At 45.6% G+C, this 23,353-nt stretch overlaps 1 protein-coding gene across 1 annotated transcript; it reads right to left on the reverse strand.

Moving 5' to 3' along the window:
- Positions 1-3,420: 3,420 nt before the first annotated feature.
- SPRY3 (sprouty RTK signaling antagonist 3) lies at positions 3,421-14,705 on the reverse strand. The gene is made up of 2 exons (XM_083721083.1): positions 14,588-14,705; positions 3,421-4,456 (listed from the first exon to the last, which is right to left on the reverse strand). Exon 2 carries the CDS (start codon positions 4,407-4,409, stop codon positions 3,516-3,518), a length of 894 nt encoding a protein of 297 aa, XP_083577209.1. The 5' UTR covers positions 4,410-4,456; positions 14,588-14,705; the 3' UTR covers positions 3,421-3,515.
- Positions 14,706-23,353: the final 8,648 nt, after the last annotated feature.

Consider the following 23,353-nt stretch of genomic DNA (forward strand, 5'->3'; position numbering starts at 1 on the left):
CAGTTTCTGATTTGATCCCGGAATGTCCCACTTTCCCTTGGGATGTCGCTATTTTCGTCGGAAAATGTAGGAGGGCATGGAGTTATCCGACCCCCCCAAGCCACCTGACAGCAATCCTGTATAGAGAAGTTTTTTTAATGTTTTATTATGTTTTTATATATGTTGGAAGCTGCCCAGAGTGGCTGGGTGCAACCCATTAAGGTGTGTGGGGTATAAATAGTAAAATTATCATTATGGAATGGGACGTCCCTATTTTCATCAGAGAAATGTTGGAGGGTATGTTGTTCTGACCTTTGCAAAAAACCATGCCCTGTTCTCACCCACTTTTGAAAAAGAAGCCACCCTTTTACCAGGGTTCTTTGGGGGGGGGGTAGGGAAAAAGTTTTAGAAGGGAAAAAATACGAGGCATTAATGCTTCCAAGTCCACAAAAAGGAGGCCACTATGATCAGAAGTGGCAACCAAGATATGGATGAAAAACAGCCTCTGGCACTTTCCACATTCCACTTAACACAGTGCAAGAAACCCCTGGAAAGAAGCCTCTAAAGTACTCCAATAAACAAAGCAGCTCAAAACTGGCATAATGCACACAGCTTAAGAGAGTCCTTTGGCATTAGCAGAAATGTACCAAGAAGCCAGATCTTGTCTATGGCACCATTCATAGCAGGTTATCACAAGCCATCATAAATGTATGTCACTAACAATTGCACACTCAAAAATATAATCAAAGCAACTTCTAAAACAATGAGAAGAAATTGGCGGGGTGTTTTCTGTGGTCTGCATGCTTGGGCACCCAACTTGCAGTGCCCTCAAAAGAAAGCAGCACCACACCCAACTCTAAAACCATTCCCTTTGGTGGGTCTAAGGCATGCCTGGACGACATGGGATCAAAGAAGGACAACTTAACCTAACAGTGGCTCAGTCACCATTCTGCCTTTGCTGGATTGCAGAACCCTGACTAACAGGCCACAGGTTTGCAATCTGAGCAGCAGAGAACATGCTGAGCAGGCCTAGCTTTGGCATCTACCTATCAAGCATTCATCCAGGATGGCAATGTGTGTGGGCCGTTTTCATCTCCTTTTCACTCCCTAGGTCCAGGTCTGGTAACCTGAAGCCTAAGGATTAAATGTAGCCCTCCACACCTCTGTATATGGCCCTTGGGACTACACGCCCCTTGAATGATTTCGCTAGGCTGAATGTGTCCTTGAGCTATAATTAATGTCATTTGCTTGCCTAGATCAAGGATGGTGAGATGTCGTATGTAGCTTTTGCAGACTTGGAATCTACACAGATCAGCCACATCCACATGCTCCACCCACTTTTGCAGCTGAACCCACCACCACTGGTATGTGGCCCCCTGAAAGGTTGTCCAACATGGGAATGCAGCCTTCTTGCTGAAAAAGGTTTCTCATCCCCGCCTTAGTTAAACATTTACAAAACTAATATGAAAATAAGCAGAAGCAACATGCAAATTTAGGAACAAGAATGTGAACCAAAGGGTCTGAGTAACACACATTTTGTCACCACCACCTCTCCCCACCCATTTTTTTATAAGGCCAGGGTGGGGAACCTGCTGCCCTCCATATGTTGTTGGATTCCAAGTCCCATTAACCCCCACCAGCACAGACTGTGGTCAAGGATGACAGATGGTTTAAGTCAATATCTAGAGAGTTGCAGGGGATCAGAGGGACTGCTCCTTTGACCACAGGAGACATGGGGTTGTACCTTACCAAGTTTTACTCAGAGTAGACCCATTAAAAGTAATGAACCCAAGGTAGTCATGTCCATTAATGGCAACAGCTTGCTCTATGTCAACAGTCCTATTCTCTACGTAGGACTAGTCTTGGATATAATCCACAGGTTTGCCTGCTACCTGAAAAGGTATATATAATGCTTTGAGCTATCACACCTTCTTCATACCTCATCAGATCAGCGATCCAGCCAGCAAAGTGCTATCTGCATTGACAGGCAGCACATCTTCCAAGTTTCACACAGGAGCCTTCCCAAGCCCTTCCTGGAGGTGCCAAGTATGGAAACTCCTGCACACAATGTCTGCTCCTTAGCTCCTGGGTCAGTCTCTCCTAAAAGTCATAGCATAAAACTTTCTGAGCCATACCTACATCATCCTTCTGTACTCAAGTGGAACCAAAGTGCTTTGGGTTAGGCAGGGAGGAGTCAATGACAAACATAACCCATTGCACTGCATATGTCCCGCCCTCTACTCAAATTGCAGGATATACCTAACTGAAAGCTAAGGTTTTCAGGCAAAGGAAACCATAACTCTTTTCCCTTGAGCTTTTTTTTAAAAAAACAAAACAAAAACCACTCACTGTTTCAAAGAGAAACTGTGTCGTGGGTGCTAAATTTTAAAATAATGATAATAATAATAATAATAATATACTTCTTGTACTCCGGCCATCTGACTGGGTTGAGAAGGCCTCTGCTCTTGAAGAGATGGGAGAAAGGATACATCAACCATAGAAGTGACTTTTGCCTGCGAGACACCAGAAATGCCTTGCAGTTTAAGAACAGCCAAAGGAGTCACTTCTGGCTTTAGACTCACAGTGACTGTCCATGGTATCTGGTACCAGATAAGCTTAGGAGGAAATGGAGATTGAGGGCTTGCTTTGTTTTAGGCTAGCAAGACTCTTTAAACTACCTCGTTGTTGCTACAGTGAATGATGATTCCAACTTTTGCCACCCCTACAAAAAGTAAAGAGGTTTTACCCTAAATTGGTGAGCCAACCCTTCCTTCCTTCCTTCCTTCCTTCCTTCCTTCCTTCCTTCCTTCCTTCCTTCCTTCCTTCCTTCCTTTTAAAAAGGACACATAAGCTTTTGGGCTTTCTCCTCCTTTTAGGGAGGCTACTGACCCTCAACAGTTTCGCATCTCCCTAGCCAGGAACTACCAAAGGTGCCCATCCCACACTTGGCCCAGCTACCTTGCATTTGCTACAGTTTTGCTAGCCTTTCCCCCATCTGCAAATTGTGCATGGCAGAAGGAGCAGAATACAAGCCGTTAAGGATGGGTACCAGAAGTGAAAAAATAATGGGATTTGTTTTTTGTTTCGTTTTTACAATAGACTGTTTCTCAGGCTATCATAGTGCTTGGGTGAAATACCCTTTTCCTTTCTGGTTTTGTTTTGTTTTTAAAACCCACCACAGGAGACCAACTCATAAGGCATTCTGGAGGTCAGAATCCTGAGCCATCCTATAACAAAACTACACCCTCCCCCCCCCCACCAACCATGCTGATTTAGTGCATGCCTCAGCTTCCCACTCTACTTGTCCAATGTTGAGGACACATTAAAAGCCCTAGAGCCTAATCTTGCTCACAGGGACAATTTATATCTATCACGGAACAAGCTCCAAAGGGAGCTTGCATAGCTGGCTGGCTATTCCATCATTGCTTTGTTCCCAAGCTGTAAGATTCCAGCAGGGGAACCTGAAGGAACAACACAATGATGAAGAACAGCCGGGTGTTTCCCCCCTCCCCCCCCTGCCCACTTCCTGTGGGAAGTTATACTGGCTTGTCCAAAGTCTTAGGGAGAGTGGCTCCACTGGTTGTGGTGGAGATCTTCCTGCAGACAGTATTGGTGTGGTTCTGGCAGCGACAACCAGGCCGCTTAAAGGCATCGTAGCCCCACTGGCAAAGTTTGAGGCACCCCAAGGTGGGAAAGTAACAGCACAGGCAGGGCATGAACAAAGAGAGGAAACTCATGGCAGCCCAGCGGGCACAGCAGGATCCCGGGCCACAAGAGCAGGGGTCATCGGCACAGGTGTCCTCATCATCTGAGGAGCAGTGGTAGAAAATGCCCTTGACACAGCAGAGGCAAGTCCCATAGTCAATGAGGTTCTCTGGTGAGCAGAAGCAGCGCTTGTTGCAAAGCCAGCAAGAGGGCAAGCTGCGTGTCGCCATGCAGCGGGCACACTTGCAGCGGCCGCATTCCTCGCAAATGAAGAGATGGCCAGCATGGGCGACACGAGGCTTCTCAGATGTCTCCTTCCGCAGCTCCTCAGGCTTTGGGTCGCCTGCTTGGGGCTGATTCCGGACAAGCGAGTGCCTAGAGTGCGATGGTGTGATGAGCCTCTGCTCTGAGGCTGTGGTGCTGTGGGAGATGGAGCTGGCAGTGCTGGAATGGCTCAGAGGCTGCTGGAGGGGTGGCTGGCCAGGCTGAAGGTCCTGGATGGTGGTGGGCACCAGGCGTTCCTGAGCCACCTCCTGCTTGTGGGCTGCTTGCGACTGGGATGGAGTGGAGGGAGCTTGCTTGGATGAGGCAGGTCTCTCCACGTAGTCATTGGTGGCACGGATGGCACAAATCTGGTCGATGGAAAGGACTTGCTGGATATCCTCAGGTGCTGAAGCCATGGTGTCTTCAGAGCTGCGCTCAGTGGTGCTGGCCGGAAAGGGCATTCTGGGGAAGGATGAAGGCTCCAGTCAGCAGGGAACATCAGAAGGTCCTGCAGGAGAAGAAACAAAAAGCAAAAGGGGGAAAAAGTCCACCCCACTGTTAAATCACAACAGTAAAAGACCAATCAAGACATTTTGTTGGGGCAGAGGAGAAATTGAGGCATCTATGCTCTAGCAGCCTTTCTCATCTTTTGGTCCCCAAATGTTGTTAGACTGTCACATGGAAGATGGAGCAAGCTTGATTTCTCCTGCTCTGAAGATAGAACCTGAACCAATGAATTCAAGTTACAAGAGATTCTGACTAAACATCAGGGAGAACTTTCTGACAGGAAGAGCTGTTTGAATGGAGGTTGTAGACTTTCCTACATTGAAGGTTTTAAAGCAGAAGTTGGATGTTCATCTGTCAGGGATGCTTTAGCTGAGATTCCTACATTGCAGGAGATTGGACTAGATGGTGCTTGGGGGCCCTTCTGACTCTGCAATTCTATGATTCATCCCTGGTCCAGCTAGCTAGGTATGGTAAGAGTCATAGTCCAGCCACATTGGGCAGCCCAATGTTGAGAAACGCTGTGTCTGACTGATAGTCTTGGATCAGGAACTTTTATGGAGGGAGGGGTGGGACATGCATCTCTTGCAGTGGGCTGGAACTACCAATTAAAAAACAGCAAGGCACAGCTGGTACTCATGAAGAAATATTGTGCCAATTAACACACATCAGGCAATTCGTTTTTTAAGCATTGCTATCACCTAATATTGGGAGCCTCTGGAAATCTTGTGGCTTAAAATTGCAACCCTCCTTTCAGGCAAGGTGGCACCTGGCTTGTACAAGGCATCTGATCTGAAAAACAACATGATCGCCTGATTCATCTGCTACTTTGTGCACAGTGGGACTGGGTACTCTTTCCTTTACATGCCCATACAGCAGGTATGGGGAACTTTGGGCCCTCCAGATGCTGCTGAACTGCAACTCCTAACAGCCACAGTCAGCATGGCCATTGATCAAGGATGATGAGAGTTGCAGTCCAATAGCATCTGGAGGCTTCTCATTCCAGCCACAGAGCAATGCCAACCTTCTCACAGTGTAGGAGACCCAGGCAATATCCCTACCACTATTTAATTCAGATTGATCCTTTCCAGAGAAAATCTGGCAAGGTTGGCGGGTGGGAGGAAGTTGCCCACAGCCCCATCTGCAATAACTCAACAACCCATCTGCAAACCAAGCCCATGCTAGAAGTGCCCTAGAATCCCCAGAAGACAGGGAGGGGGAGGGAGATTGAGGAAAAAGTTATTCAGTATGGGGCAATAGATGGCTACTCAAACTAGGGTCCAGAACACCAAGGCTAGTAGAAGAAGAAAAATATCAGTTTGGTTAATTTTTAATGCAAGCCCATCTAAAAGCCACACTTTCTGAAGTTATACTGGAACTGAAATGCAGCCATCCTTCAAAATTAACACTTCTCTGAATTTTGCACTGCAGTTCTCAGACCAAAATACACACATTAAGGGACAGTGTGCATAATAATGCAAGAACTGGTAACAATATAATACAACAACACAACATTAGGATAAATGGCTTGCAAAAATGTGTACAGCTGGCAAAATTACGTATAAAAGTGTTATATTCAGAGAGAGAGAGAGAGAGAGAGAGAGAGAGAGAGAGAGAACACGTGGGTGAATTTTCAGGACTTTTAAAAAGCATGTCACAGGTTCATGCAGAAATTTGGAGAACTGAACTTATGACTGGGAAAATGAGAAATGAAAAGAGTCATCCATCCCTACCCATGGCTCTCAGGAACCAAGACAAAATCACTGTAAGGGGCTATTTATGGTTTAAGCCAAAAAGTTCCACACTGGCTATTCTTCCCTACAATTTTAGGAGTCTCTCCCTCCTTAGAGGAGGGGACTGGGTCTCCCCCCCCCCCATTTTTAAGGTCAGCAAACTAGTCTCTATATAGGCAAGTGAGTCAATGAAGCCAGAGAAGCTGGTAACAAATGCTGCCTGAGCAGGATGAAACGAGGAAAAGAGCAGTGGGAAGATTGATTTTTGTTAGCCAGGTCGACCTTGAAGAAGAGTGAAGATCAAGAGCCATCTTCCTTTGATTGCTAAAAGCCAGCACTACTTTGGGTGTTCCTCCTGCCAAAGGGGAAAAAAACAGCTAGCCCAGATTCATTTAAAGCAAAGCTGAGCTTCCAGGCAAGGCAAGATGAGCTTGGAAAGAGTTGTAGGATTAGGCTGGGGGAGTGGAGGGTGGCAGGTGCGAAGAGAAGAGGGACCAGAGCTTTCTTTGAATCAGGCCCACGTGTCTTCAACAACTGAGCATGTGCAGAAGGCTTCCTTTTTTTTTTACCAAACAGAGGAACTTTAAATACACAGGAACCTTAAATACAGGAGAGGGAATTGTAATGACTGCCAGATTTACCATACATTTAAAGCACATGGCTTCCCCTGAATAATCCTGGGGACTGTAGTTTGTTAAGGGTGCTGGGAATTATAACTCTGTGAGGGGCGAACTACAGCTTCCAATATTCTTTGGGGATGCCAGGTACTTCACATGTGCTCTAAATGTATGGTGTGCATGTAACCATGCCCCAAAAGTTTGGAAGCCAGAGTACACAACTCAAAATCACCCAGGAGGCTCATTGCCTACTAAGTGAAGGGTGCTACCTCACCAACAACATGTGCTTTATGTTTTCAGCTCAGCATTTTCTTTGCAACACATTCTACATTAGGAAGCCAACATCAGGGGTCAGCATTATTGGGTATCCATCAAAACCCACTCACACAATTCCCAGGGCCTCCTGGCTACTGCTCCTTGTGGTTTCTGCCTGTTCACTCCCTTTCGCCAAACAAGCAAGCAGTGGGAAGAGTAAAGAGCACATACCTTGGTCCACTCCTGCTGGAAAATGGTACAATCGCTGACCACAGAGAGTGGCAACAAGTGGATAATAGCGTCTATGGTGAGGTGTGAAGTCAGAGAGGGGGAACCCACGGCAAAGGACCATTTTCTTTAACAGCATCATTTCTTTCCCTACATTCAATCTTTCTATACCCTCATTTCTCCCCTCCCCTTTTCTTCTTTTTCTTCTTCTTCTCCATTTCCGTTCCTTTCACACACACGCAACACCCCCCCCCCCTTCTCATGCTCACCAAGTTTGGCAGGCAAAGAGCACAAGGCTTTCACTCTTCAAGAAATTCATGGCAGTAAAGCTCCTGGATGCAGCTGGGTGATGCAGCATGGCTGGCTGGCTGGCTGGCTGGCTGGCTGGCTGCAAGAGGCTGAGAAAAGCAATACCAGCTCCATCATGCACCTCTAAGTCCAGGGAGGAGGAGATGCCATGATGTGAGTTTCCTGGAAGACGTTGAGTTGTAAATATTTCCTATGCAAATTGAGGCATTTTGCTTCGGAGTGTGTGTGTGTGTGTGTGTGTGTGTGTGTGAATTCTGCTGGCCTGGAGTGTGATCTAATTTAGCATGCTTTTATTTTACTTGTATTTAGGAAACCAGAGTTTAAAGCCCTGAAGTTGCCAAGCTTGCCTAATATTGCTTTTGCAATTGGCACCCATTAATTGTTGCTTATGAACATGTGAAATGGAAATTTTTCTATGGAAAAACAGTGCACTGGGAAATTTTCTACCACTGGATACAGCAACATTGTCTCGTTCCCCATACCCATTATACATCACTCTTCTCATGATTGTTCAGGAAAGAGCTGCAAGCATTCGGTATGTAGAGTTTATCTGTTGGACTATGAACAGACAAGGAGAGAGCCATAGTTACCTGCAGGGCTCTGCTGAAGTACACCCCCATTCTGGATGGTGGTGGAAGCATCTCAGTGCCAGAGCAGCCCTCCTCAACCTGATACCCTCCAGATGTTTTGGATTACCACTCCCATTGTCCTTAACCATTGATCAGGCTGGCTCTGGCCAATGAGGGATGTAGTCCAACAATATTTGGAAGGCATCCAGGTTCAGGAAAGTTTTGCTAATGCATAGAAGCTAAGACAGGCATTGCACAAAGGGCAAGGTCCTGCTTGTGCAAAGGAAAAGGGTTATCTCTCTCCATATGCATATTGGGGAATTTGCATGGCTTTGTTCCTGCTTGCAAAACCCAGCATGTTTTTACCTATTCCTCCAATGGAGGATTTGCCCCGCTGTCACAATGCTGACATGGACCTTTTCTTAAATCAGCCTCCCATGCAAGATTAAAAATCTACATTGACTACTACAGAGTGCATACTATTTCTTTTCTGTATTCTGCCTCATGTTGACAAGCTGCATTAAGTACTGCTAGCTGGCAGAGAGGGGAAAAAGAGGCACATGTAAACTCTTGTGTGAAGACTGCAAATCCAATACCCTCTTACCTGGGAGTCAGTGCCCCCTATGGTACTTCAGAGAAGGCATGTATAGGAGTGTATTGTTAGCATGAGATGCAATCCAGCAGAAAGGCACAGTGAAGAGGAAGCTAAGCTAAATGGGTAGCTAAACTAAGCTCTGCCTCTGGCACAAGTATGAACTTCGGATCAGGTCTTCAGAGAGTGAGTTGGTGCAGTGGTTAGAGTTTTAGTATAGGACCTGAGAGACCCGAGTTCAAATCCTCGTTGAGTCATGAAGTCCACTGGGTGACGGTTGGTCACTGTTCTCTCAGCCTACCTCACAGGGCTGTTGTGGAGATAACATGGGAAGGAGGGAGAACTATGTATGCTGCCTTGAACACCTTAGAGGAAAGGTGGGATATAAATGTAACAACCACAACCACAATCATCACAGTGAAATGAGCTCAGAGCAATACAGCCAGCAAGGGCAGGCTTGCCTGACTTGGAACCTCACAGCCCCGATTCTGGGCCAGAAGTGCAATGCTTGATCTGGTTGACAACCAATCTTATCAACCAGGATCCCCCCCCCCCAAAAAAAGCTGTCTTTCTATATAGATGCAAGTAAAATCTCCCATTCATCTGGGTTGGTCAAACATATTGCTAACTCTCCAAGTAGCCTACCTCACAAGGCAATTGCAAGGATGATTTTTTATTTTATTTTTTAGCTGAAAAGCTGTTTGTTCAAGGGTACCAGGTTGAGTTTGTTCATGGGTTCAATGCCACAACTTTGAACCAATAAGCACCATTCTGTAGTCCTGCAAATTTACACTGCCCAATTTGAAACTTTGAACAGGATGCACAGACAGGACTCATCAGACTGGGTAGCCTGAGAATCTTTATTTTTTGTTAAGCAATGAAACACACAGTGCTTCTAGTCCTTAAGACCACCAAGGGAGGTTTGAATGCACAATGCCAGCTTTTCTCAGTATAGAATTTCAGCCACCAATGTGCAGATGGCCCAGCTGAGTGGTGGAGACCATGCTTTTCACACAGTAGGTACCTGATTCCACCCCCAGCATCTCCAGATAGGGAAGGGGAAGGTCCTCAAAGCCACTGCCCACCAGTGAAGATGATACTGAACTAGATGGATCAATGGTCTGGCTCCGTATAAGACAACATCTTAAATTTCCAGAAGCACAACCTTTCTGTAAAAGCTATTATTCACATGCTAACCTAGTTGAGCCCAAATTTTGACCAGACAACCTTTAGGACCCAGCAAGATTCTCCAGCACCAAACAGGATTGATGGAGGGAGGGGAGGGAGGGAGAAGATGAAGAAGAGAGAAAAGAGGATTGAATGACAATAAATTGTTTGCCATTCCGGATGCGATGAATCCAATCCAGCCGGCAGGAGGGACTGAAATAGATACTGCAGTGAAGGGAAAAGGGGAGAGAGGCAGAGAGGGTGAATAGAAAGGAGTTGGCAGCCGCAGCAGCTGAGTGGGGAAGCCTCACTACAGAGGAAGCCATTGAAAAAGGATGGCAAAGCAGCGCCTGACAGACAAGAGGAGCTAATGACCCCCTTCACTCTTCAGCAGAAGGCAAGTCACACACCTCTGCCAACCAGCTATCATGATTCCCCGACACCAAAGTGATGAAGCAAGGTGGAAAGCGAGTTTAAGTGTGGCCCTCCCAATTTACAAAAAAAAAAAAAAGGCTTCACTTGAGCCATGACTCAACTCGGGGACCTATTTCCTCCTTTGCCACCCCACAGAGCACCTGGACACTTTAAAGAAGAAGAAGAAGAAGAAGAAGAAGAAGAAGAAGAAGAAGAAGAAGAAGAAGAAGAAAGTGCTTCTGACTGTACTCCCCATCATTTCTTGTGATGCTCAGCCCAACACACCCACAAGATATTGTACAGAAGGGCACACAGCGTGCAGTTTCATGGCAGGCTTAGTAAATCCTTGTGCAGCCTTGATTTTTACAGACCGAGGCAATGAGTGTGGACATTGGAGCAGCCATTTCATATACTACCCAAATACTGTCCAGCAAAGATGATTTGTTGGCTGGGCTGCAATTTTAATTTAGCCCTAGGTTAGATTTGCTCACTCTAATGTTAGTCCCCACAGATCTATGGGGCAGCTGGAAACTGGCAATTCATTGTTCCTACACAGATCAGGGGAAGGGGAGAGAAAGTGATCGTTTCCTCAACTGTTAACCCCAAAACTAAAATCATCCAGGGAACTATTTATCCCATCCCAATTTTTCATGAAGACTACTGTTACCTGGTTACCTTATCATTAGAAACAAATGAATAAGCAGGTAATCTTCTATGCCAGTGGAAGAGTTGGTCCAAGAAGAAGATATACACTTTTGATTTACACAAAATGCTTCTATTTAGGCAGAACTGATAAGCAGTTTGTTTGTTTTCTTCCTGAAACAGGGAGATTGACATGGATTTGAGTGTGAATATTCAGATACAGACAGGTTGGAGCCTGCACGTAAAGCATTTCCTTCCATTCAAGCACACAAGCCACATGCATGCATATATATAATTGTTCTCTTTATTCAACTCTATTCAACAAGATAGCCCTGTTTTATCCCAGGAGCATCTTTTCCAGCAGCAACCTGGTCCCATTCAGGAGGGTGTGGCCTAATTAAAAAAGAATTTGGATTTTTAAAACAATACTGATCTCTCTTCTGTGGGGTGGATGCCTGTGTACCACAGGGCTAAAGAATGCTAGTTGCAGCTTCAAAAGTCCTCAGTGAAATCCTTGCCTCAATCACAAACTCACAAGTGCTGCAATCTTATCCCAAAAGCAGCCCCCAGTGAACATAGGAAAACTTACTCCTGGGCTCGCCTGCACTGAAGGTTCCTTGGACCCACCACATCCCAGCCTCAGCCCCCCACCTGCCATAGGGAGTAATGCTACCTGCCTACCTTGCAAGGCGTTGAAAGGATTTCTCAGTGCCGTGCCTGCAAAGCAATTTTAGCACCTGCAATATGCAATGCAAATGCTATGTACGGTAGTTAAAGCATTATTAATGGGCAGCAACTCTATCAAGCTGCTGTAATGGCAAAGGAGTTAAGGAGTAAAAGATCTTTCAGTAACTGGAAGCCTTTTGGCTAGCTAGAAATAACCAGCCTGCCTACCCTCTCACCCCAATTAAGGAGGCATGCCAATTTCCTTGCTTAATTTCTTTTATTATTTTCCAACACATCCCTTGCCCATGGAATTTAAATTATCCAGGTGTGTTACTGCTAACAAGTTCCCCTTTGCCTCATCAAGCATTCTTGCATCCTTTCATCACCACCCTTGATGGTTCAATCCCTCCTCCCCCAGCCCCAGTACTGAATCTCTCCCTCCAGTCCATCAGCCCCCTTTCAGGTTTTGCTTCCCAGCTGCCTGTAGGAGTTAGGAACACAGGAGGATGCCTTCTACAACTGGTCCACCTATCTCTGCACTGTCCACACTGGCAAGCAGCAGCACTGCCTGAAGATGCTGGGGATTGAATATGGGGCATTCTGCATTCAAAACATGTGCTCTGCTATTGAATGAGTTCAGCCCTTTCCCTAAATGAGTTCATGATCTCCTTTTAAAAAAAGAAGAACAAGGAAAGCCCCACATCTACACCTTTTACCAGATCACATGTCACTTGCTGCAGCTGGCAGCTATAATCAGGTATGCTGTTTGATACCATGCATCTCCAACCCTAATTATCCCTCAAATCCTACTCTAGCTACAATGGACATAATAAACATCACACACCTGTCATCCCCTGCCCCCCCCCAAAAAAAAACTGTTCTCCCTTCTCTGGCACATCTAACACCTCCCCAAGTTTATGTTTTCTGGATATGAACCCTCCATCACTCCTGCAAATAATTTAAAAGGGCAGCATTGCTGACCAGACCAAGGAGCCCCTCGTTCAAACATTCCCTTTCTAGTAGTTGCTAGCCAACACAGCTTGAAGGCTTTTAAGCTTCTAAGAGGCAAGGACCTTTCCATTTGTGGTTTGCCTCAATCATTTGATTTTCAGAGGTATACTGCTTCTGAACTTGGAGGTTTCACCTAGCTACCACATTGAATAGCCGTGGAGACTTCTATCACCCATGACTTTGCCCAACCCTTTAACACATGCACACACATATATAAATGGCTATTTTTGAGCACTTTGGCCAAAGGTGAATCTGCCAAACTAATCTGGGGGAAATGAAGGCATGGCAAAGACTATTATTAGGGGAGCAAGCATTTTGTTATGCAATATACAGCAGTTTGGGGTTGAAGGTAGGTGGGAAGCGACTGCACAATTTTCAGCAGGTCTGCAAGGATTTTCAACTCCTAATATTTATCCAACAATAAGTGAACCTGAACAATAGAGGGGGTGAACCCTCTTGGGGGGGTAGTATTTTGCTAAACACTTATTTTTAGCCTCGGTGTTCCTCACCTGTGAAATAGGAGCATTAAACCAGATCCTAGTGCAGATCCTGTGTTAACTCAGATGTAGATTTGCGATGTGTGAATCATGGGTGCAGGAGATAAATGGCTTCCCCACACACCTTTTTGTGTATGGCTCCCACACCCCCTTGTCACAATTTTGTAGCTACCTCTGGTTGGTGGACCTCAGTAGTCTAACAAAAATACATTAGTAGATCCCACAATCCTGAAGTCTCAACAACTCCATACTCTTTCTAAATATACCTTAATATACTGTGGTGGAGAGGGGCGGGGGAATGAACAGGATAGGCAGTTCCGAAGCCCCATTAAGCCGAACAAGCAGGAGTTCCCCCCAACCAGCACATTTTTGGCTTACCTAAGTGAAGCAATACGCATTTACCCTCTAAAGAGGGGGTTGCATAGGGCCCTTGCGTCCAGAGTCTGAAATTACCTACCACTGCCCCCCGTTAATGGATTATTAATTAACTAATTATTAATCGTGTTAACGTGATCAATTATTTTACCCCGGGAGGGAACCGAGCCCCTCCAGTCGAGAGAAGCCGCTTTTCTAAAAGTGGCAGTTCTGCGGGCACGTCAGGTTTGTTCCATCACATAAGAAGAAGCTGTTCCGAGACAGCACTCTACCGCCGACCCCTGCATCAAAGAGCGACCCCGCCCAGCCAACGAACAGATCGTCCAGAGATACATACAAGAAACTCTACCCTGAGACGAGGCAACACAAATCAAGGTCGCCTTCCCCCCACCCCGCATTCACAAAGAGACCCCTTCCAACAACTGAAACATCTTCTCATGTCTTTACTGGCTAGGTACCTCCTGTCTCGCCCCATTCCATCCCCGCCAGGCTCTCCTCAAAGCGCGCCCAGGGCGATCCCCCAGGCCAGGCAGGAAGAAACGATCCGGCGGCTGCCCGATTATGGGTCAGAGCGCCGTCGAGTCCCGCCTAGGCAGGAGCCCGGCGCCACGCTGCTGTCTTAAGCAACTCTTCGCTTCGGGAAGCTGCTGCTGCTGCTGCCGCCGTTTCTGGAAGAGACAAGAGAGGAACACCCGCCGCTCCTCCAGCAGCAAAGCTGATGGATCTGAACAGGGGACGCGACTGTCAGCCAGCGCGACCCATGCTCGCCCCACAACCGCTGCTCAACCTTCCTGATGAGGAACTCTATTGAACGCGAAAGCTCTCGCGTCAGGCAAGAAGGGAAAAGCGACGCTCCCTCCCGACACCTGGAGGAGCGCGGAGCATCCCTCGCCGCCGCCACCAGCACCCCGTGTAAAAAACACAGGACCTCTCCGTAGCGCAGGTGCTGGGGGTAAGAAAGAGATTGCAAGTTGCGCCGGCACTCCCTTGGTCCCTTCGGAGTAGGACGCGGAAGAAGGTTGGATGGCTCCATCCATCCATCCCTTCCGCGGGCACTCACCTCGACTGGGATGCAAGAGCTGTTATCAGATGCGCTCCCGCGGACTCCATCCAAGGGACGCCCTGGGGAGAAGCCGCGTCCGTGGTTTTAAGTACAGTCGCCGGGAGAGCGACCGGAGACGTTCCGGATGAAACAAGGCAAGACCCCTCCTTCGGGGCGGGGCGAGTCTCCGAAGGGGCGGACTCTGGTTACAGCGCGTGGAGCTGTTTTTGTGAATGTAGCCGCTCTAGCCTGCGCGCTTGTGAATGGAGGAAGCAGGAGGGGGCGGGGCGGGTTTTTAGCTCCTCCCCCTGTTCTCTCCACCCCCACCCCCCACTTCCCTGCTCTTCCTTTCCCGTAGCTCTTAATGCTACCCAAGTGGCGTCATCCAATTGAAATGGAATCGGCCCATTAGACGTCCCTAAAGGGATCTCGCTGCTGCTCGCCCGCTGATTCCAACCAGCCTTGCAGCAGAGAGTGAAAGAGAGGCGGTGGAGGAAGCAGCTTCAAGAGCTCAAACCAACCTCTCTATAACCCCGAAATCCAGAAGCTCCAAGATCCAATGTTCAATTTTGGAACATAGCAAGATTTTTTCAAGGCGAGCTTGCCTCTGAGCATGTACAGAGTCCCTCTCCCGAGTCATTAAAACTAATCTGAGTGGTTGAGGAAAAGGCTTCTAGGATGTCTTTTTTTTAAGAAAAGAGAAATTCCATCAACACTCTGCTTATCCTCAGAACTTGAGTTCTCAAAAGGCATTTTATTAGAAGTTATCCCAGTTTTCCAGGAAGTTAGGCACTCATACCCTGGTACCTGGTTGCACCTTCCATAACCTGCTTTCAATGGCAGAGGTCAGGTCTGGCTCACCTACAGTAAAAATAAAAGGTGAGAGTACTTCTGAGCTTAAACAGAGTTCCATAGTCTATGCAGAAATCACACCTAAAATTAAAATTGGAGGAAAAATTTCCATCTGTTTCAGAGGTGTGTTCACATACGTTGTTCAACAAGTGTGCAGAGTGTTTACCTGTGCACACAGCAGTTGAACTGCCCAACTCAAAAAGTGTACTCTATCCACATAAACCTGTAATGTGTGAACAGAAGACCTTCCAAGGCAGGCTTAGAGATGCAGTATTTCTGTTGTAAGCATTTCAGTGCTGGATCTGGATGATATCGGTATCTAACATCCTGATAGCTGGCATCAGGAATGCAGCTGGGACACTTGTCTTCCTAGAGAGATTATCTCTGGCAGCATCTTTTGAAAACCAGCAGGGTTTGGCTCTGCAACCAAGAAGGCCATCAATATATATATATATATATATATATATTTGCTTTCGTAGATTTTCACGGGTACAGGAATGCAGGTTTTGGTGTCCTCGGGTGTCTTCCCGTGTAAAAGTTGGGGTGTCTAGGCGACGTTTCGACGAGGTCTCACTCGTCATCTTCAGGCTGGTGCTTTCGGCTTCTTGTTACTGGAACAGAGCGGGATCTCAATGTTTGAGTTCCACACCCCCTCTACAGTATTTATAGGAACTCAAACATTGAGATCCCGCTCTGTTCCAGTAACAAGAAGCCGAAAGCACCAGCCTGAAGATGACGAGTGAGACCTCGTCGAAACGTCGCCTAGACACCCCAACTTTTACACGGGAAGACACCCGAGGACACCAAAACCTGCATATATATATATATATATATATATATATATATATATATATATAACATTTATCTTAAGACATTTTCACATGTGGCACCCAAAAAACATTTCCACAACTTTGTGCCTAAAGTACACTGTTTGTGCAATATGTTTGTGAATAACAGTGCTGTGGGAGGCAAACCTACTGTTCATTCTACACGGTGCATGTTTTAACAGTAGCATTGCTATGTGTTCACACAGGCACCATTCTTTATATTTTGTGTGAATCAGCCTGCAACAAAATGTCATCCTCTCCTTTATTTATTTAATTAGAGCATTTGTACTACCCACTGTTCAACCAAAAAGGCTCTTATAATAGCTTGTGTACAATAAATTAAAACAAGACAATCTAAGAAACATGATACATAAGAGGAAAAGGGACAGGGGAGGAAGAGGGGAAAGGCACACTCAGCCATAAGCAAGCAACTCTACTGCATTCAGTGGAGTTTTCTTTCAGGTACTTGTGCAGAGGAATGTTGTCAATGTGCAGTTTTACAGTTCAGTCCTACTCCTCTCTGTTATTATTAGCATTAGTATTAACATTGTCTATATATTGCCATCTCTGTAGATAGTACTTTACAAAGAACAGGTGTGACAGATCTCTGACCCAAGGGGCTTGCAATCTACAATATATTCAGGGAAACCACAGAGAAATGGAGGCATGTCAAGAATAAGGACCGTATTGTTGAATAAACTCATTATGCTAGTGGGAGCCAGAGTAAGGATTCCTGTGAGGGCAATAGAGATTGATCCTCTCCTTCCCCCAATGCGCATCTTTACCACCCCCAAATCTCCTCTAGAGGAGCCTACAAAACAGATTAGAGGGCACACAGGGAGAGGAGAAGGAAAGAATGCTCAGTCCTGTAAGGAGAATTCTGGAATACTATTTTAGAAGGATATTGACAAGCTCGAGTGTGTGCAGAGGAGGGTGACTAAGATGATGAAGGGTGTGGAAACCAAGCCTGATGAGGAATGGTTGAGGCAGCTGGGTATGTTTAGCCTGGAAAGGAGGAGGCTGAGAGGAGATATGGTAGCCATCTTCAAATATCTAAAGGGCTATCACATGGAAGATGGAGCAAGCTTGTTTTCTCCGGCTCTGGAGGGTAGGGCTTGAACCAATGGCTTCAAGTTACAAGAAAGGAGATTCTGACTACACATCAGGAAGAACTTTCTGATAATGAGAACTGTTCAGCGGTGGAACGGTCTCCCTTGGGAGGTTGTGGACTTCTTCATTGGAGGTTTCTAAGCAGAGGTTGGATGACCATCCATCATGGATGCTCCAGTTGAGACTCCTGCACTGCAGAGAGTTGGAGTAGAAGGCACTCTCCAGATAGCTCCATCGGTAGAACATGAGACTTTTAATCTGGGTTCAAGCCCCATTTTGGGCAAAATATTCCTTCACTGCGGGAAGTTGGATTAGATTATCCTTGTGGTCCCTTCCAACTCTACAATTCTGTGACTCTATGATTAGGACCCTTGGGGTCCCATACAATACAATGATTCTATGATAATTATATTATGACCACCCCCAAAAACCAAAGTGCTGCACCAACGAGCACAAAACAACCCCTCTGTAGTGCCACAAATCCAACTCAATGGTGTAATGTTGGAAAGTGTTGATCACTTCTCCTACCTGGGCAGTTATCATTCCGACACTGATGCAGAAATCCAGTATCCCCTGAGCTCTGCGAGTGCAGCTTTCTCCTGATTGAAGAGCAGGGTGTTTGAGGACGGGGATATTCACAGGGAAACCAAAGCACTTGTTTACAAACCTATTATACTACCAACCTCTACCAACCTTACTGTATGCTTGTGAAGGGTGGACCACTTATAAATGCCATCTCCAACTCCTCGAAAGATTCCATCAACAGTGGCTCCAGAAAATTTTACACATCACTTGGGAAGACAGGCAAACTAATGCCAGTGTACTGGAAGAAGCAAAGATCACCCGTGTCAAAGCAATGATTCTTCAACATCAACTTCATTGGACTGGTCATGTTGTTCGGATGCCTGATGTCTTCTGAAGCAAATACTCTATTCCGAACTTAAAAATGGAAAGTGTAATGCTGGTGGTCAACAAAAGTGGTTTAAAGACTCTCTCAAGACATTTTTTTAAAAAATGTAGTATAAACACCAACAATTGGGAAACACTGGCCTGCAAGTGCTCCAGTTGGAGAACAGCTTTTGCCAAAAGTGTCATGGACTTTGAAGACACGCAAACTCCTGCCCAGAAACCTAAGCCCCCACTGGAAAGACTTGTGGATCCAGAATTGACCTCCACAGTCACTTATGGATTCACTGTTAAGACCATGTTCATGGAAGAAAATCTTACTCTGCTGTGAGTGATCATCAAAGAAGAAGCAGATATCATGACTGATGGAGTCATAGTCTTAGAACTCTGTTGAATACAACCCTATGAGATTAGATCATAATGCATACCCTGTCTTAGTTACAATGGGAATTGGGAAAATGTGGGGAGAGGTCTCTCTATCCACCCCTTGCATCTCTCCATGGGCCACACTCCTCACCAGTTCTGCCTTTGCCTTCCTTGACTACTTTTACCTGATTGGCATATAACTCTCAACAATGATAACACCTATTGCACCCCTGGAAAGAGAGGTGTGTGTGTGTAAACCCCTCTGGTGTTTGTGCCCAAGGTAAGAATCCCATCTACTGCCCAAACCACTTTTGTCGTTGGTCCTTGGTCCTTTTGTTGTTGGTTCCATCCCATGTGGGAATGTGGCCTTCAGGTTAAAAAATAGTTCCCCGCTGGTGGAATAGGGAGGTGTCCCACGGGACTTCTGGAACAGTTAAGCTTTAGCGAAGGAAATAAGGGAGGTAGTTGCCTAGAGCAATTTCAGGAAGTGGTTGGAGGAATTATGGCAACAACAGAAAATGGGAGGCATCATCTCAGGAAGCAGAAGACCTTTGGCTGGCTCAGGGTAGTAGAGCTGGAGGAGGGAAGGTCACAGGAAGGGACATGTCAGGAAATAAGGTCAGGGAGATAAAAAAGGGGCAAAGCCATTGAGAGCTTTCGAGAGGAGGACAGGAATATTGTGTAGGAGCCAGGAGCGGATAGGAAGCCAGTGAATGGGTTTAAGAAGCGTGGGGGGAACAGGGTCAGAGTGACAAAACCGGTAAATATTTTTGCCTAAGTGCATGAAGGTGAGAAAACAGAAGACCAGAGGGAGAAAAAACAAATTTCCACTGACGGGATAGAGATGAAAGGTTGTCTGTTTGTAATGTCCTCATTTTTGTAACATAATGTTTACTTAGAAGTAAAGCCCCATGGAGTTCAATGGGACTTGGGTCGTGATATGCAATCTTTCAAATGCACTTGCTGGCTGCCCAAGTATACTTAAGCTCGGAGAAAGAGCTAACAAATCAAGCGAGGCTTCACTTTGAACAGACTTCCATACGATTGTCTAGAAGAGATAAAATTTCTATAAATTTTACTAAGCAATGTAATGTGTATTTGTGTAATGTTCATGAAAACACAGCTACCATACAAAAATGCATTATAACAGTGAAAAGCGCTTGCCAAAGTGTACATATTAGGCAAAATGGCATACGAAATGTGGACTGTAGGAGAAATTTGCTTTTAAATTAATTCTCACAAGCAGCTTTTTGTAATATAAGCAAATAATTAAATGTGAACTGCTGTAAAGATGTGCAGAACTGAACCTAAGATGGGGGGGGGGATGAGAACCAGACTGAAGCTGACCAATTTGCTTTTCCTAATTTTTACCACAGTCTTTTTAACCAGGGATGAGAATATTTCATCCACTCCAGGCATGCAGGGATGACGGAAACTGTAACCCAACAACACATGAGGTCCCATAGGTTCCCCATCCCTGTAAATTGGGAATGGGGAACCTGTGGCCCTCCAGATGTTGTGAGGCTGCAACACTTGCTGTCACTGACCACTAGCCATGATGGCTGGAGCAGATGGGAGCTGAGAGTCCAGTAGCATTTGGAGGGCCACAGATTTCCCTCCCCTGCTGTAAAAAGAAGCCCACCTTCGTTTTTATTGAATCCCATGACTCTTAAAACAGGAGCTTTTGAAAAAGCTACAGAAAATGAGAATCAGTGAGTAAAACTGGGCAGTAGCTATCTATGAAAATCCCCCTTTTTTCAAATGATGACTGCATTTTGTTTTGGGAAGTGCAGGCTTATAGATTTGCCTTCAAATGCAAACAGAACCAAATGTTCCGTTCTGTCCCTGGTTTAAATAAGGTGACCCAAAGAAAATACTTTTATTGTTAATTCTAAATAACAATTTTAACAACGAAACGATTTAAATTGTACGATTCCCCCAAACCAATCTCATGATTAGGTAGGCTGGCTTGATCTTTGACATTTCGATGTTAACAATTCCCTTTGCTCTATTTTCATTTTGTTTCAGGAGAGGAATGCAGGGGTGGGGGAAGACAATGCAGTTAATTTTGGAGCAAAGAGTCCTCCCTACTTCCAAGTTTCCTTGTCAGACTAACAAGGGAAAAGGAGAGCATATAGCTATTTCCGAGATCCATTAGCTTGCTCTTTCCCCTCGCCCACAGCCCCACAGCCTCTCCATTTACCTTCCAGACTCACCAACTCTGGTTCTGCCTTTCCAGTCCAATAATTAACTGCCATGAATCAGCTCAAATGCTCTGGGGATGGGTTCATCTTCTGCCATCACCACACCATAGACAGCAGGAAAAAAAGGGGTGGATGGGGCTTTTAACACCTTTTCTGACCTGGTAGCCTTGCTCAGAGACAGTGGAATTGTTACCATTCCAAGGTCTTTTGCAAGAGGCTCCAGATCTCCTGCTCCTTCTTTAAAAGAAAAAGGGGAAAAAAACACAATCTGTTTTACTGTGCTGTTAGGGTGCTTGGATGCACTACTGAGACAGCTCTTGAGGAAGAACGACAGCCTCTCATGAAAGAGAGTAGCTCAGTGGCAGAGCATCTCCCTGGAACATGGAAAGTTCCATGTTCGGTCATTGGCATCTCCAGGTAAAACTGGGAGTTTCCCATGCCTTGAGACCTTGGACCTTGAGACCTTGAGACTGACAGTCAGTGCTGACTATACTGAGCTAGAGGCAGCTTCCTTCGTTCCTATGGTCATCCATCATGTCAATTAACCATGGGCGTCTGTACTAATAAATTAGCACGTGCCACTTTTGTGCATATTTGTTTCAGAGGCATGTTACTCAGTGCCTACCGGTGCTTATCAGTGCCAGTGCCCCCAAATATTTGAGCAAGGCAAGCCACAGAGTGGTATGGGGAACTTTGCACTTATTTTTTTAAGGGCTTGTGCTAGGTCTGTACTGCTGTAAATCAAAACAGCTTCATAGTCTCATCCTCCCCTTTTCCTCTTTAACTAACACATTCTAGGTGTGAACCTTACCCTGGAGCTAGGCACTTCTTTTACCTTTAGAAACAGTTAGGCAGGGATTTTAATTGCAAAGCTCATTTTCGGGAGGCACAAAGGTCTTGAATGGAGGAGGCAGCCCCTGGCAGCAGGATGTAGGTGCCATGGTGTCTGAACCATTGTGATAGCTTGCCCAAGGAGGAAGATGCTGCTCCAGGTCTTCTCTCCTTTTGCTGCGGTTCAGCATGTCCTGATCCACCAGCGCAAAGGAGGGCTTGTGGGAGTGGTTGGGTGCAGGTGTACCGAAGAAGGATGCCAAAAATGCCAAAGTGATCACTTCAAGTGCTTTATTAAAAGAAAGGTGTAGACTTACAACAAATCAGCATGACAGGTCTTCCAGCCTCTACAGATACAATATCTGCAGCGAGGGAAGAGCTTGTCCACACCCAAGCAAATGTTTATACATTCTTTAAATACAAAGCACCATACATCACTTTGCCCAAGACTTCCCATCATTAAACCTAACTAGATGAAGTTATAGGTGGCACATACCCAAATCTTACAGGTAGTTTTCCTTTCTGGGTCAGATTCCAGTACCCCAAACTCCACAGATAAGGGCAACATCAAAGGAAGCCAATTAGCTTATATCAAAGCGAGTGAAGATTAACATATTTCAGCTCATTCTTACGACATCTACCAATTAATTGTGGGGTTATCTTGACTACCAAGATGGCGTTTGCAGAGCTTCCAGAGTTTCCAGTTCACCTTTGTTTCAACACAAAACACCACCATTACAAATGGTCCCGGAGAGTAACATTGCAGCTTCCAATGAGAACCACCTGGTTCTCAGCAAGAACCAGGTGACCCAAGGTCTGATGGTCCTTTTTTATTGTATGTATTCAAAAGAAGAGCCCTGCCGGGTCAGACCAAAGGCCTATCTAGTCCAGCATCCTGTCTGGCACAGTGGCAAACCAAGATGCCAACACGAAGCCCACAAGCAGGAAATAAGCAAAAGAGCAGCCCCCCCCACTTGTGCTCCTCAGCAACTGGTATTCAGAGTCATACCATCTCCAATACTAGAGATAACACACAACAGTCATGAATGGCAGCTACAGAGAGCCTTGTCCTCTGTGATTTTGTCTAATATCCTTTCAAAGCCATTCAGGGTGATGACCAACTTGGGGTAGCTAATTCCAAAGTTCAGCTATGTACTTCCTTTTATCTGTCCTGAAACTTTCAACATTCAGCTTCATTGGATGACCCCAGGTTCTTGTATTATTGTGATTGACAGAGAAAAAGATGTTCGTTTATTTGGTAAACGAATAATAAAAATGGTATAAATAAAGTAGAATTCCCTGGATGCCTAGATCCAGATTTGGAGCAAGTACTCTTTGGTGAGAGAACCCCAGAAGACAATTAAGATTACAAAACATGCAGCAAAGTAAAGGATGGAAAAACAAACCTTTAAAACATCCCTTTCTAAGTTGGTTCCAAAGTTCCCCACTTTCCATAGCATAGAAAGAGACCACATGTTTGGGAGGTTAAAATTGGTTTACATACAAACTCTTCAGAGATCAGATTCATTTGCTTTTCCATACAGAAGCAAGAAAAAACAAGGCAGTATAACATTAATTTCCAAAATGGTAAATGCTTCTTTATTATTTGTATGGAAACACAAAGATGGCTTGCTAAAGCCATATGGTCTAAAGCTTGGAGCATCCAGCTCAGACCTCATAATTGGTCA

This window comes from Podarcis gaigeae (assembly GCF_964106915.1).
Source record: "Podarcis gaigeae genome assembly, chromosome: Z".
In the NCBI taxonomy this organism is placed as follows: domain Eukaryota; kingdom Metazoa; phylum Chordata; class Lepidosauria; order Squamata; family Lacertidae; genus Podarcis; species Podarcis gaigeae.

What these genes read in the sequence shown, in the direction of transcription:
- SPRY3 (XM_083721083.1), bottom strand. Translation starts at nt 4,409, where the DNA reads ATGCCCTTTCCGGCCAGCACCACTGAGCGCAGCTCTGAAGACACCATG.